The sequence below is a fragment of the Dermacentor andersoni genome, chromosome 8, assembly GCF_023375885.2.
Source record: "Dermacentor andersoni chromosome 8, qqDerAnde1_hic_scaffold, whole genome shotgun sequence".
NCBI classification, from domain to species: Eukaryota; Metazoa; Arthropoda; class Arachnida; order Ixodida; family Ixodidae; genus Dermacentor; species Dermacentor andersoni.
In genome coordinates, this window is record NC_092821.1 from 114959485 (window position 1) to 114975291 (window position 15807).

Genomic DNA, 15807 nt, shown 5'->3' on the forward strand with positions numbered 1-15807 from the left:
GGCTGTTGTTTTTTTTTCTTCTACCGCTTCACGACTCCGCTCGGGCCAAAAGTTGCGACCTGTCCTGATGCCGTAACCACGTCGAGCGCTTAGCGTTCGCTTATCCATCGGGACTGTATACCGCGCAGGAGCGCTTGGGGTTCTTCCAGCGGCTCTTCTCGTCTCTGGGCGTGCTCCTGGAGTTCTTCCACGCCGAGGACAAAGGACTGTCCCTGAAGTCACTGCACAGCCTTCCGTACCAGGACCTGGACAGGCTGCTCAAGCTGCACAAGGCGGACACGGCCGACCTCATCGAGCTGTACTGCCTGCAGAGGCTCGAGGAGCAGAACCGGCAGATCCAGTCGGGCGCTTCCCCTTACGGCTGGCTCACAGTACGGCTCAGCTACAACGCCGCAGCCGAGTGCCTCTGCGTGGACGGTAAGAATATCTATTTATAGATATATACATATAGATATCTACGCTGTAGTAACGACGACAAAAAAGGCGCGAAGACCGGCTTTGGGAAAGGAAAGAAAGTGGAGTGGCAAGCGAGAGATTAATAGGAAGTATTCGTTTGTTAAATTCGCTTGCTTGCTAAATCAGGGTTAATGTTATCATCAGAAATCGTACTATCTTTCGGTGCGTCAGTTACAGGGGTCAGCCACAGGAACGTGTTTGATGCCGTTTGCGGTTACATACAGTCAACAATACGAATAACTTTTTGACTGTTTTCCTTTTCTTCCCTTTTTTTTCATCGAATATCTAACACTTCAAAAGAATAGGTAATAGTCTCAGCACGCAATTCTTGGCCAATCCCACAGTGTGGGTATGAGCCATAATATGAGCCCATCATCATCATCATCATCATCATCATCATCCTACTACTACTACTACTACTACTACTACTACTACTACTACTACTACTACTACTGAAGATAGCTCATTCAACGGAACGTTCTATTTGGCGTAACCGCATAGTTGTGGAATTTTCCGGTGTTGTTGACGATATCCCGTCGCGATACGCAATGTTCCGTTTAGTGAGCGACCCTTTGACTGCAGAGGCCAACAACTCTTCAAGTTCGTCTCCTGTTTGTTTGCCTCCAAGAGTGGCTCATACTATTAATCCATTTTTTGTGTTTCCTCTTTCTTTTCGTTAACGAAGTCGGTCTTCCTGTTTTTTTGTCGTTAAAATTATGTCGCTTGCTTTTCTTTCTTTTAAAGCGTCAGCAGGTAAACGCCAGTCCACGCCTTATCGCGTCTATATTCCGTTCTGTCCTCTTATTCGATGTAAATGCGGAGGTGGTTTCAAAGAATCCGTTCAAGTAGACGAATAGCTGCAGTTTACTGAAAATCTGTAGGTCCCTAGTAAAGCTTGTATGGACATCGTTAAACCCCAGATGTGTGCCCTTTTTAGAAAAAAAAAACAAACTGTACGCTTCATATGCTCAATACTCATAATCTTATATGATTATATAGAAATTTTTTTAACCGTGACCCGCTACTTTATAAACCTGTATGACCATACCTCATTAGAGTATGGGGCACAACTAACCTGTTCATTAACAATGTTTACAACGCCCCTTAGGACGTTAGTGTATGGAGGAGTAACAACATTTGAAATACCGAGAATACATATACATAACGAAACGCAGGTGGATTGCAGTTCATCAGACTTGTAAACTGAGCAACAACGAATAAGCAGTGACAATGCTCCCGTTATCTTAAATGGGAAACTTGCATAACACTCGAAACGAACCTGGAAACTGAAAAGTATATAGGCAATTTTAAAAGAATCCTTGCGAATTCGAAAATAGAGATATGGATTTGAAACTGCGTATAACGGCTGTTCCCAGTGGCTAAAATCCGAAATGCCTATAGTATCTTAACGAGTGTCTTATCCCATAAAAAAACCCTGTATAATTAAGGCAGAAAGACGCAATGAACCTTTGTCGAGGGGGTGTGCGCTGCGGAAGGAACTGACGCACTTTGTTACGTGTGCTCACAGCAAAAATTCTTGCTAAAGTTTCCTTTTTTGCGCGTTTTGTGGAGAGGGGTGACAGAAACGGGGACCTCGCAGAGAAACTTCCTTTACCGATTAGTCCGTGATCGGTGTTTCTGCATGTTGGAGCGCGAAATGTGTGCAGAAGGCGTGAGTAACCCTGTGCACACCGTGCTATCATTCGCAGTCATGAACGCCCGGGATCTGCAGCCGCTGGACCCTAACGGTGAGCAACAAATGCCATCTCTCACTCAGTTTAAGCTGTTAACGAAGTGATTCAAGTGAATACGTTCGTGGTATCATATGAACATTGTGACAGGGTTTTCATTTCGTACTATTTACAGCCGTCTTTTTGTAAGTTTCACGCTTTGAAAGTGTGAAAACGAATCCGTATCACCGCTCGACTTAAAAAAAAAGAAGAAAAGGTGCTGGCATGATTACACAATGTAATAAAGAGTTGCGTTGCACAGGCATCGCATTTGGCAGGGCTGCTTATTTCCAGGATGATGTGTAGCCGGCCGTACAAGTTACAACGGTTGTTCACGATCGTACGAATGATGATGATATACTTCCTCACCCGGAGTTCTGTCGACACTTTGGAACGTAGGTGCGTCGATGTTTAATATTCAGAGTCATTTTCTCTCGGCTGCACAAAATTGGCTACGAAATTTTGCCGCTTTATGCAGAACAGAGAAATAGGATTAAGGAGCATAAATGCGTCCAAACTTCGATCACGCTTTCCTTACACTCAGTGTTCCGGAGACGTTCTAATGACATCCATCTGAAACCAATGTGCTGCGATAACAACCTGTTGCGATTGCGAAGTTAGCGAAGGGACGAAGATAGCAAATGAGGGAAACAATCGCGTAATAAAATGTTGAAACTTCAAAGAAATGAAATGCAGTCTTCATTTGTCTTTAGCATTCGCTGATGGCACCTGTAATGAAGTGTAAGCAATTGTTGGGACACCCGAGTTTGGAACCTTTTCGCAGTCGACGGCTGCGAGTAAATTTTTGACAAGGTTGTGTTGTTTAACATGCTCCGAAACATCATTACCCAACGTATTTCATAGCGCCCCCAGCGGAGGGCAGTCAGCCTAGACGGAAAGAAACCTCGTCAGTGTTGCTGGCTGGGCTGCATACCAGTATTTTCACTCGGCCGAAAACGCGCATTGCGGGCCTCGATGCGCGAAATATTTGAACTAGTTGTACCATTCATACGAAGGTAAACAATCGTGCGAGAGTAAACCTTGAGAGCGTTCAACTGCATTGTCGTCAACGGTGGGAGGAGTTAATGGTTGTGATACATCTGCGCGATCACGCTTTGAATTGTGCCTTCTGTCACGTTTGGAGTAGTGACCGAGTAAATTATTTAAAAAGAACAACAGAGTGTAGAAACCTAAGCGGAACCGTTTAAAGGAGTCCCTGCGAGGAGAACAACCAGATCACGCTCTTGGCGATTGTGGTTGTAAAAAAAAAAAAAATGACGACGCTAGTGCTATCCCGGCAGAGCCCCTGAAGCAGAGGCATCTGAAGTATACTTCAGAACAAATACAGGCGCACATGAAACCTCGATGCCGGCAGCTGACAAACCTACTTGTGATCAATTCTCAAAATCTCGGCGTTCCAATTTTCGTCACGCGGTCTGCAGCCACATGCGTACAGGTCCAAGAAAGCTTGTACGAGCCGAAATGCAGATCTTGTGGACGAGTGCTGCGGGCGCGCCTTGCGGTTTTGTGCGGCTTCGGTGACCGCGACGAGATGGCTTATGCGGCTTCACTTGCGAGTACGATTGCTGCAACTGTCGAGCGTCCGAAACGTGCAAGAAGACAGGAACTACTAGGGAGTAATGGCACAGCATTATTGAAGCCAAACGAGTTGGCCGAGCACGTGATTATCCAGTCAGAGCCTGTGGTAGGGCTTAGTGCTTCGTAATAGGGAAGGCCATAGAGTTCTCTACAATTACTAGAAGGAACTCTTGGGCTGCGATTGTTCGGCCACTATGAGAATGATAGTTAGTATATGGATTTGTCTGACCTTCGTGCTTGTGGCTTCAGACGTTGTTGTGGCTTCGTTTATTACACTTTCACTGCCTTCATTAGCCTAAATTGCAAAGAAATCTATGCCCCATTTTTGAAATGGAGAAGGCAAAAAAGGACACTGCGAGCAGGCAGTAATTGCTGCTCATAGCAGTCGTAGCGCTTCACCATGCGTCCACGGCTTGATGGATCATTATCGGGCTTCTGTACTAGAGGTTGCACGTGTTCAAATTGTGCTGTCCCATCAGTGCATTGATGTCCTTTATAAATCAGTACGTTCTCAAAATGGATCAGTTTGAAAAGTCGAGTAACCCTTTAAAGACAGAGGGCAGCATTTAGGCATATATGGACGTGCTAACCATAGTTCCCATGATGGCTTAACCGTCCCTGCTTCTAGGTCTCGCAGGCACTAGAGCTGCAGTTCCCTCTAGTAGGTTTATGGAACTTTGCTGCAGGCAGAAGTCATCATCATCAGCCTGGTTACGCCCACTGCAGGGCAAAGGCCTCTCCCATACTTCTCCAACTACCCAGGTCATCTACTAATTGTGGCCATGTTGTCCCTGCAAGCTTCTTAATCTCATCCGCCCACCTAACTTTCTGCCGCCCCCTGCTACGCTTCCCTTCCCTCGGAATCCAGTCCGTAATCCTTAATGACCATCGGTTAACTTCCCTCCTCATTACATGTCCTGCCCATGCCCATTTCTTTTTCTTGATTTCAACTAAGATGTCATTTACTCGCGTTTGTTCCCTCACCCAATCTGCTCTTTTCTTATCCCTTAACGTTACACCCATCATTCTTCTTTTCATAGCTAGTTGCGTCGTCCTCAATTTAAGTAGAACCCCTTTTTGTAAGCCTCCAGGTTTCTGCCCCGTACGTGAGTACCGGTAAGACACAGCTGCTATATACTTTTCTCTTTAGGGGTAGTGTCAACCTGCTGTTCATGATTTGAGAATGCCTGCCAAACGCACACCTGCCCATTCTTATTCTTCTGATTATTTCAGTCTCATGATCCGAATCTGTGGCCACTACCTGCCCTAAGTAGATGTATTCCCTTACCACTTCCAGTGTCTCGCTACCTATCGTAAACTGCTGTTCTCTTCCGAGACTGTTAAACATTACTTTAGTTTTCTGCAGATTAATTTTTAGACCCACCCTTCTGCCCTGCCTCTCCAGGTCAGTGAGCATGCATTACAATTGGTACCCTGAGTTACTAAGCAAGGAAATATCATCAGCGAATCTCAAGTTACTACGGTATTCTCCATTAACTCTTATCCCCAATTCTTTCCACACCAGGTCTCTGAATACCTCCTGTAAACACGCTGTGAATAGCATCTGAGAGATCGTATCTCCCTGCCTGACGCCTTTCTTTATTGGGATTTTGTTGCTTTCTTTATCGAGGACTACGGTGGCTGTGGAGCCGCTATAGATATCTTTCAGTATTTTTACATATGGCTCGTCCACACCCTGATTCCGTAGTGCCTCCATGACTGCTGAGGTTTCGATCGAATCAAACGCTTTTTCGTAATCAATGAAAGCTATATATAAGGGTTGGTTATATTCAGCACATTTCTCTATCACCTGATTGATAGTGTGAATATGGTCTATTGTTAAGTAGCCTTTACGGAATCATGCCTGGTCATTTGGTTGACAGAAGTTTAAGACGTTCCTGATTCCATTTGCGATTACCTTAGTAAATACTTTGTAGGCAACGGACAGTAAGCTGATCGGTCTATAATTTTTCAAGTCTTTGGCGTCCCCTTTCTTATGGATTAGGATTTCGTTAGCGTTCTTCCAAGATTCCGGTACGCTCGAGGTCATGAGGCATTGTGTATACAGGGTGGCCAGTTTTTCTAGAACAATGTGCCCACCATCCTTCAACAAATCTGCTGTTACCTGATCCTCCCCCGCTGCCTTTCCCCTTTGCATAGCTCCAAAGGCGTTCTTTACTTCTTCCGGCGTTACTTGTGGGATTTCAAATTCCTCTAGACTATTCTCACTAACATTATCGTCGTAGGTACTACTGGTACTGTATAAATCTCTATATAGAGGACATAATATCATATTTCAGTGGCTGCCGGGACATTGTGGCATCGTTGGTAATCACCTCGCCGATGACGCTGCCCGACGTGCCCAGGCTGGCTCACCGACACTCCTTATACCTTTATCCAGAGTCGACGCTGCAAGAGAGCTTCGCAGTCTCGCTCGTACAGTCACGTTAGGTTGCTGGCATACACCTCAGAACTCTGTGTCGTTTACACAGCCTCGACCCATCACTGAAACTTACATTACCAGCGAACCTTCCACGACGTGACGCAACACTGCTGTGTCGGCTGTGGGTAGGAGTAGCATTCACCAACTCCTACAGCTATCGTATTGGAATGGCGGATTCACCAATGTGCGCTAAGTGCAAGTGTGAAGAGACCATCAGTCACCTTCTGTGCCACTGTTCTCGCTTCGATAATCAACGCGAAACTCTCCAGTGTGCCTTAAATAGACTGGATGACAGGCCATTTACGGAAGCGAAGATCTTGGGGGCCTGGCCTCATAGTTCATTGGCCCAGAAAGCAGTTCGAGCGCTTTTTCGCTACCTGAGGGCAACAGACTTGAGTGCCAGACTGTAGACATCCTGCACCTAAGTTCTCTCTCTCCCTCTTTCACTCCCCATTCCCCTCCCCACGTGTAGGGTAGCAAACTGGACTCAGTCTAGTTAACCTCCCTGCCTTTCTGTCTTCCCTTCTCTCTCTCTCTATAGAACTCCTCAGCCACTTGAACTATCTCATCCATATTAGTAATGATATTGCCGGCTTTGTCTCTTAACGCAGACATCTGATTCTTACCTATTCCTAGTTTCTTCTTCGCTGCTTTTAGGTTTCCTCTGTTCCTTAGAGCATGTTCAATTCTATTCATATTATAGTTCCTTATGTGAGCTGTCTTACGCTTGTTGATTAACTTAGAAAGTTCTGCCAGTTCTACTCTAGCTGTAGGGTTAGATGCTTTCATACATTGGCGTTTCTTGATCAGGTCTTTCGTCTCCTGCGATAGCTTACTGGTATCCTGTCTAACCGAGTTACCACCGACTTCTATTGCACACTCCTTAATGATGCCCGTAAGATTGTCGTTCATTGCTTCAATACTAAGGTCCTCTTCCTGAGTTAATGCCGAATACCTGTTCCGTAGCTTGATCCGGAATTCCTCTAGTTTGTCTCTTACCGCTTACTCATTGATTGGCTTCTTATGTACCAGTTTCTTCCGTTGCGTCCTCAAGTTTAGGCTAATTCGAGTTCTTACCATCCTATGGTCACTGCAGCGCACCTTGCCGAGCACGTCCACATCTTGTATGATGCCAGGGTTAGCGCAGAGTATGGAGTCTATTTCATTTCTTGTCTTGCCATTCGGGCTCCTCCACGTCCACCTTCGGCTATCCCGCTTGCGGAAGAAGGTATTAATTATAGGCATATTATCCTGTTCTGCAAACTCTACTAATAACTCTCCCCTGCTATTCCTAGAGCCTATGCCATATTCCCCCACTGACTTGTCTCCAGCCTACTTCTTGCCTACCTTGGCATTGAAGTCGCCCATCAGTATAGTGTATTTTGTTTTGACTTTATCCATCGCCGATTCCATGTCTTCATAGAAGCTTTCGACTTCCTGGTCATCATGAGTGGATGTAGGGGCGTAGACCTGTACGACCTTCAATTTGTACCTCTTATTAAATTTCACAACAAGACCTGCCACGCTCTCGTTAATGCTATTACCAGCTATATCCTGATTAATCAGGAATCCGACTCCTAGTTCTCGTCTCTCCGCTAAGCCCCGACAGCACAGGACGTGCCCGCTTTTTAGCCCTGTATATGGTTCTTTTGTCCTCCTAACCTCACTGGGCCCTATTATATCCCATTTACTACCCTCTAATTCCTTCATTAACACTGTTAGACTCGCCTCACTAGATAATGTTCTAACGTTAAACGTTGCCAGGTTCATTTTCCAATGGCGGCCTGTGCGCATCCACTAAAAACTACCGGGAGCCAAATTTTCGCGGCTAATACGCTGAGGCTCAGAGGTCTCGCGTTGGGCCACGTGTTTGAGGAATATACTGAAGGCGATGCCTTCACTCAGAGTTGGCTTGCTTAGCCTGGCTGCGGGAAGTTTAATGCGCTGTCTTAGTTCATTTTCTTCCTCCGTGATCTGAGCCGAAGAGGTTTGAAACGTCATTGTGTTTGAGCACTGTGGTTGCGCCGTCTGCCGTAGATCGATGAAAGGAGGCTGAATTCGCTTGAGGCCTCGGAGATTACCGGCGTCGCACAATACTTTGGTGTGGTTTCGAAGTCAACGGATGTTCTACTCACGCCGTGCAGGTGGCGCTTGCAGTGTCACTCGCGTAAAGCCCCTCAATCTTTCAAAAGTAGCGCCATTCTTAGATCTTTCCGCCACCCCGCTCACCCTGGCGCGTCCTCCTCCACGCCTCCTGTCGCCCCAGCCTCCTCCGCTCCCCCATTGGCCAATCTGTGTCACGTGGAAGCGGGCGCCGCGCTTTTGTATATTTTTTTCTTTCCAGCGTGGAGCAGGCGCCGCGCTTTTGTATATTTTTTCTTTCCAGCGCGCGCCGACCTCTATTGTTGGGCCTGCGCGAGGAAAGTACGGCAGGCGGACTGACGGAGTGCGTTAGCGTAATAGAATGTGCAGGGCCGAGAACTTAATTGCAATGCCATGCTGCTGCACCTTCGGTTGCCGCAACAGACACAGCGAGAGCAAAAAGCTTTTTGCTTTGCCGTCCGGCGGGCGCAACGCAAAAAGAAGTGTGGATTCGCAGGATCGGGCGGGCTGACTTCGAGGAAGTGGCAAAGAGCGCACGGCTTAGTGAAGTTAGGGCCACGGCTACTCACAACCTCTTATTTTGAGCCTAGTTCACGCCTTCCGCTTCGAAAAAGTGGGTGTTCATGCTCTGCGTGGTTTTTAGCGCGTTGTTTGACTTTCTTTTTTCGAATGTGCTCTCTTTGTTTCATGTAGTATCGTCTTGCGGTGAAATGCACGCATCTGCAGCTGGCCTGTGACATAAAAGCGACTTTATTCAGGGTGTGTTTTGAGCTCCACCAGAAGTTAGCACATTCTCAACGCTATTGCAAGGCTCACTATTACTTACGATGCAGTCTTTTAGCTTCGAATGTACGCCCGCATGTATTGATTTGGTTTGTGGTGATTAATGTTTTTAACGTTCCGAAGCGACTAAAGCTAGGATGGAGGTCGTAGTGGATGGCTCCGGATAACTTTATCTAGCTCGCCTGGGGATGTTTAACGTGCACTTTGATCGTAGAGTCGTACGTGGGCCGGTAAATTCCTCGTTGGCGTTTCATAATACTCGTGCGCTAGTGCTGCTTTAGAAGTTGGCGCCTCGGCGCGATTGTATTTCTTCAATAAATTTTATTTACTAGTGTAACATCTTGTCATTATTTCGTGTTATTGACGGCGCCGTCAGGGCACCAAAGCGGCAACGGCAACACCAAAGCTAGAACCAGCGCTAGATGGGGCTCGCCGCAGCCTGTGCATGCCACGGGGGTATAAGATCCCGGACAGCCAATTTTGTATGCGAACGCTCCCTGCGACGTCTGCATTAGTGTAATGTTACGTGCTCTTCAGAGGCTTCCGTTAGCCATTACATGTGCCCTCCTGGAGCAGTACTTGTAAAAAAAAAAAAAAAAAAAACAAGATATCGTCACGATTACCAAAGCACCCCGCAATGAAAAAACGGCCCTGTTGCCAGGCATTACTCACCGCACACAGCCGGAATCTCTCACGCGCCGACCGAACAAAAGTGTCCTGCAGGTACGTGAATGAACCTACGAAACCACGTACGCATACTTTCACGCTGTCAACACCTGAAACATTGGTAATTACGCGCGTGTTTGAGTACACCGCGTGCTTGCGTCGTGTTTCAGCAACACGAACTCTCAACGTCGCGCGCTTTACGCCTTAAATACGCCTTGAATAATGGTCATTTTCTCTATTTCCTCCGCAATTCTAACACGAAATTCTAAAGGCCAGTTACCGACTGACGAAGAAAGATCTCGATTGAAAAAACTGCTCCGCAGGGCTCGAACGAACTTTTCTGCGGATTTCCTCCCGTAACGTGTTAGCCGTCGTCTGCTACGGCAGGCCCACCACCGGCGGCGCCACCGTCGAGGCCGCGCCGAGCGGAGGAGGAGGGAAGCGAATGGCGCTACTTTGGGAGATTGAGGGGCTTTACACTCGCGTGGCCTAGGTTATTGCGCCGCGTCTGGCCGTGCAATCAGGCAGACGGCACTTTGCAGGCTAGCTGTGGGCGTGCGAATGACTGCACTATGAATGAAGCGTTTCAGGCTATAGACGCATAACGCGAGTATCTGCATGAGAAGCGGTTGAGGCACATAGCATGTGAACTGTGGCGGGCGGTAGCTTTCAGGCTTCCTAACTTCTGCGATTTGGGTACTTGGTCGAAACGAAAGGGGCAGGGTGTTCTAATAGCAAACACGCATGTAAAAGTGGAGAATCATACCCCAGTCACCTTGAAAACGAACAGAAAAGAATTCTAGATGAATTACTGGAGGACTGAAATGTAAGACAAACCGGCAGCAGAGATCCACAGCACGGCTAAAGAAGGTTTTTCGCAACTCCGGTGGAAGCATCGGGAGTATGTAGAATAGAATGGTATGCTTAAGAAATAAACGCTACAGGCGGTAATTAGTCAGCGTAGGTGATATTTGCTGGTGATGGTATGCAGACTAGGGAAAAAAGAACTATGTTAATAAAGTTCGTTTCCATTTAGTACAAGATTGACAAAGCGTTTCCATAGATCCTTGACGCATTGGGATCGCGACTCGTCCTATACGTTAATCTCTGCTAAATAGAAATAAACTGGAGGAGGCGGGATGATCGATGCAGAAATGTAATAGAACAGCCCGGAAGGTTCAATGGTAATTTGTACGATTTTCCCTTTACAGAACTGCGACACTTCTCAGTTCTCACGGCATCGACACAAAGGGTTAACATTTTAAATATGTCTGAGAAAGTTCTTCACCAGAGGTTTCTACGGGCAGCCGACTCAGCTGCGTTACTATTTACCAGCGAATATCTGTGGGACGCCTTCTTGATGTTTGCCAATCGTTGTCCGCATTGACTTTTATTATGCCTGCTACTATGTTAAACGAAAACGGCAACACGATCAGCTGCATGTGTTTTACGAAACTAACGCACTTGCGTTTATGCAGGCTGTATTGCAATATATTTGAAATGGCTGAATCCTTTCATTGGAACCTGTTTAAATGAAACTGAGGATGTAACGTGGAGTAAGATCTTTGCAAGGTCTTGCCAGTTTTGAGAGTTGTCATGTTTACTTTATGCTGTTGCGGCAATAGCTGCTGCTACCACGAGTGGCTTATACATAGCGCGACGTGATACGTACCGTCGCACTAGCTATGTTGCCTTCAAAACGTTTCATAGGAAATTTGGTTTTTCTTGAATGCACAGTTTGTCTGAAGAATGTGCACGGCTTAAGTTCGCAGCTACGCAATTGTTGAAATTGAATCACTTATTTTTTCGCCCTGGGCATAGGTAACGGGGTTGACATCTACGGTATCAGTTGGTTTTGTTTGGGTTGTTTGCCATTATTTTTATTTGTCTTCGCATAATTTCTCACAGTTGATAAGTGAAACATAGCTAAAATAATTATGTTAAAGAGTAAAGGGGAAGGGGTGGGTGATTGGTAAAAGTTACTTAGCAAAATAACTTCAAGTAATCACGAATACTGGAAGACACCAACTTTCTTTTTCTTTTTGTTTTTCTTTCCTTTTTTCTTTCTGTTTTGTTTTCAGGTGGTGAAGCGCGTAAGTTTGCTTTTGTTTTGTTTTGCATGGGAGTTGGGCTGCATGCTGGAATTTTTCTGGGAGAAGCAAGCCTACGTATCAGAGAGCCGGTTGTGGTCTTGGAATACTTCATTTCGCGGGTTTAGCTCCGTCAAGCAGGGTGTAGTATCGCAGGTGGATCGAGGAGCCGCATGGATGAATATCATGACCATTGAAAGTCATCGTTCGCTGGTGACGAGGTGTGAGTGACTAGGATTGTGGCATGTATATTTTTAATTTTATGTTGCTGCTCAACACCAGTGCATACATGTCCGTGTGAGCTCTGAGAACGGGGAGAGGGCTTGCGCCATATCTAGCTCTATTTTCCAAGGTTCCAGTGTTCTAAAGAAATACGGTGATTGGAGGGGTGTCCTAGTGGAGTAAAGTTATTGTCTCATGGAACACGGGAACTCCCCCGAAATGGTGGTGAATGCAAAGCAAGGAGTTACTCCGGCGTAAAGGAGTTGAGGGCAGTCACTCCCTTTCCGAGGGTATGGTGGTGGCGGTGTTGGTGAAGGTAATGGATAAAGGTGCTCGTCCGAAGTGGTACATCAGAGACAAAGTAAGCCCCGAAGGGTGCAATCTTTTCTAACGAACTGTAATCGTCGTCTATCTTGCATGCGTTTTCTCTCTTTAAGCATGTGAGCCTGGTGCGTGTAAATCACGAATCACACGCACGTTGCTAGCGTTACTTAGCATTTTTGACTGTAGAGTAGTGAGCGAAATGTTCAAATAGGGAAACGCAAGTAAGACAGCTCACGGTTATTGTTCAGGTACAAGATGAACCACAAAGGAAGGCGTAAACATTTGTTTTTTCATTGTGCATGCATGACGCCAAAGGGATTTGCAGGAAAGAAGGGCTTAGAATGTCTACCGCTGCATGAATGTCCCAAATTTGTAAAATGAATGCTTAAACGCGCACACGAACGAAATGGTGAACGCTGCAGGATGCGTTAAGTTTCGTCTGTGTATCAAGGAGGTTGTCTAATGGATTGGAGTATGTAGTTGGTATGTGCAGTTAACTGACCAAATTAGGCAATAATACAGACGGACAATAATACGTTTAATAAATATTTGTTGCAGTGTCTGCGCGCAGTGGGAGTCCATGCTTACGTGAAATCACGTGGTGGCTCACGGCAATCCAGGCAAATAAAAAAAAGTACACCAATGATTGCTTGGCGTATATTTGTAGTAACCTCCGCTGCCGTGTGGACTTATTTGGGAAGGTTGCGTTAGGTAAACACTGGATATAAATAATTTTTTTTTGGAAAATCAGCAAGCATGAGGAGAGAGTCAACGGTCAGTCCTAAATAACAACGATTGAATTTGTAAGATATTTACCTGCACACAAAAACAAACGCATCAAATCAGTCCGACGATCGAGGTCTAGGAGCAGCGTTTTTCCGTCTTGACGTTCGGCGCGAACCAGGTGTTTTCTTGCAAACGTTACCTGTGCCAACTCGTTCTCAAACCACTAGGTTACAGCGACCCTTTCGTCATTCTGGAGATCCTACCGCGTCACCTGTTCCCGGACTGCCCCCAGCAGAGGACCCGGGTGCAGAAGAAGACTCTCTACCCGCTCTTTGACGAGAGCTTTGAATTGTGAGCCATCATTCTTACTTGTCTCCTGGTGTTCGCGAACTGAAATGCTCCTTTAGGCCCGTCTGCGTTGGCTTCGGTGCAACACTGTAACTGGAATCAGCAGAGGTGCTTCTCGACAGACAGTTCGACAAGCACTTTAGAGTAACCTGATCGAAATACTTTGTCGTGTGTTGAAGATGGACTGGTGCATTCGAGACGTCGTTTAGGGGGGCGGGGCAGGTTGTAGAGACGGCTTAGGCATCTACAAGATGGCGCTTTGCAGTTGTCGTGTGGTGAAGCTAGGTACGTGCGGAATTGTGCTCTGCACTTGTTTATTGGAGATAGGTAGCAGTGGAACGGTGCTTTGTGGTTATCGTGTAGCAAAGCTGGGTTAGTGGTGTGCACTAACTGTTTATTGAAAATACGCGCATATGGTTTAGTGCTTTGCATTTCTCGTTTGGAGCTGGGCAAGCCACATAATGCGTAGGGCAGATAACCGGTGGACCATTAGAGTTGCAGAATGGGCGCCAAGGGAAGGGAAGCGCAGTCGTAGATGGCAGCAAATTAGGTGAGGGGAAGAAATTAGAAAATTTTCACTAGCGAGTTGCAATCACCTAGCGCAAGACGGGAGTAAGTGGCGATCGCTGGGAGAGGTCGTCGTCCTGGAGTGGACGTGAAGATAGGCTGATTATGAGGATGAGGATTTATCGTAGCGAAAGTAGTTACGCATGAGATGACGCCTTCCGTTTATCGCTTAGCTAGAGCAGGATCAGTATGGGATGGCGCCTTGCACTTGTCGTGTAGCGAAGATGGGCACCCGTGTGACGGTATTTTGCACGTGTGGCAAGGACCTCGGTCGAGAATTTGCTTGTTCATGCAAGAAGCTAGTGCAGTTACTGTGTCTCTCCTTCCTGACGACAGCTCGGTGGGCCAGGAGCGGTGCCGCCAAGCGGTGGCCATCCTGAGCTTTACGGTGATGGACCACGACATGATGACGAGGAACGACTTCGAAGGTGAAGCCTTCTACGCCCTGGCCGCGGTGGCCGGTGTCGAGGAGACACTGCCCATCGCGCCATCTCAGCCTGTCGACTTGCCACTCTTGCAGCCGAAGGAGAAAAGTGAGTTTCAACTGTCTTCGTAGATTCTTGCGCTTTTCTGCCCTTTGAGCTCTATGCACAAGGACCCTTAAATTTGCATTCAAGAGCCGTGTAACTGTATAGCCTCAAAACATCGGCTTCATAACGTGCTTGAAGAAGCGAACAAGCTTTTATTCTTTTTTTATTTGTAGATATTGGAGCCACACGAAAAGGGCTATTGCAGAAGTGGGCATATACAATTGAACTAGAGATACCAGAAACAAGAAAACAAAAAAAGAAAAGTTAATTAATTGACATCGAGGATCGACAACGAACTATAACCAATATGAAGAGAAAAATTTCGCGGGTGCAGATTTATTTCTAACTGCAGTTAAAGCTTTTTTAACAGAAGCGAGTAAATGTTCTCTTCTGGGGTGTTCCAACGGTCTACTGTGCGAAGGAAATAACTGCACTTGTAGGTGTTGTACGTTTTTGTACTCGAAGGCTTAGCTGACATATAGTCAGATGTCATATCCGTATGTACATGTTACCATTAGTTTTGCTTCCAAAGGACTCGTTATCTTATCCGATACTGTTTACCACATTAAACGTGTTACTGAATGAACAAAACTGAGTATCAGCTCCATGGTACGTCGGTTTTGGTCATTTCCGGTGGAATTCTCGTCAACTGACGCTTATAATGATAAGTCACAGACTACCTCGCGTAAAAGTCCGAGCAAGCATGCAGGAAGCATTGGAGGACAAAATGGAAATGAGAGATGGTAGCTGCTTGTTAAAATTGACGAAAAGGGGTGTTTGGCAGGAAAAACTTACACTGCGTGATGTAAGCGACGGAAAATATTATTCGTTAATAATGTGCCGTAATAACTACAAGTGAACCTCGTGATATACAAAGGTAATCGCCATTTATTTACCTTGCAGGCGACTCGCAACTACTTATATTAGGTGTCTCTTAGGTGTAACTACTTACTGCTTGGGCATTTCAATATTCATTTCTCTTGAATCCAAGCCGCACCTGGGTTTCGGACTTTGTGTGCAAGGAACAAAGGCTTCTGTAATTGGACCACATATGCCAATAACTTTGTTTCGAAACGAACGTGCGTGTGTGTGTCCTACCTGCCTTGTGAAATGTGCATAAATAATATTTTCTTTCAGTTTCCTTTATCCTTTGGTTTAATTAAATAATTTAATGAAATACTAAACAGAACGCTAACGGGGCATGAGGATCAGTCGCTGAG

General features: G+C 46.1%; 1 protein-coding gene across 1 annotated transcript in view; it reads left to right on the top strand.

Moving 5' to 3' along the window:
- The window catches only part of LOC126529197 (BAI1-associated protein 3-like), a 515162-nt gene that overhangs the window by 484069 nt on the left and 15286 nt on the right, over nt 1-15807 (top strand). The window contains exons 27-30 of the mRNA XM_072289849.1: nt 129-417; nt 2166-2204; nt 13370-13493; nt 14394-14590. Coding sequence (XP_072145950.1) covers nt 129-417; nt 2166-2204; nt 13370-13493; nt 14394-14590 — 649 coding nt within the window. The remainder of the gene's footprint in view (nt 1-128; nt 418-2165; nt 2205-13369; nt 13494-14393; nt 14591-15807) is intronic.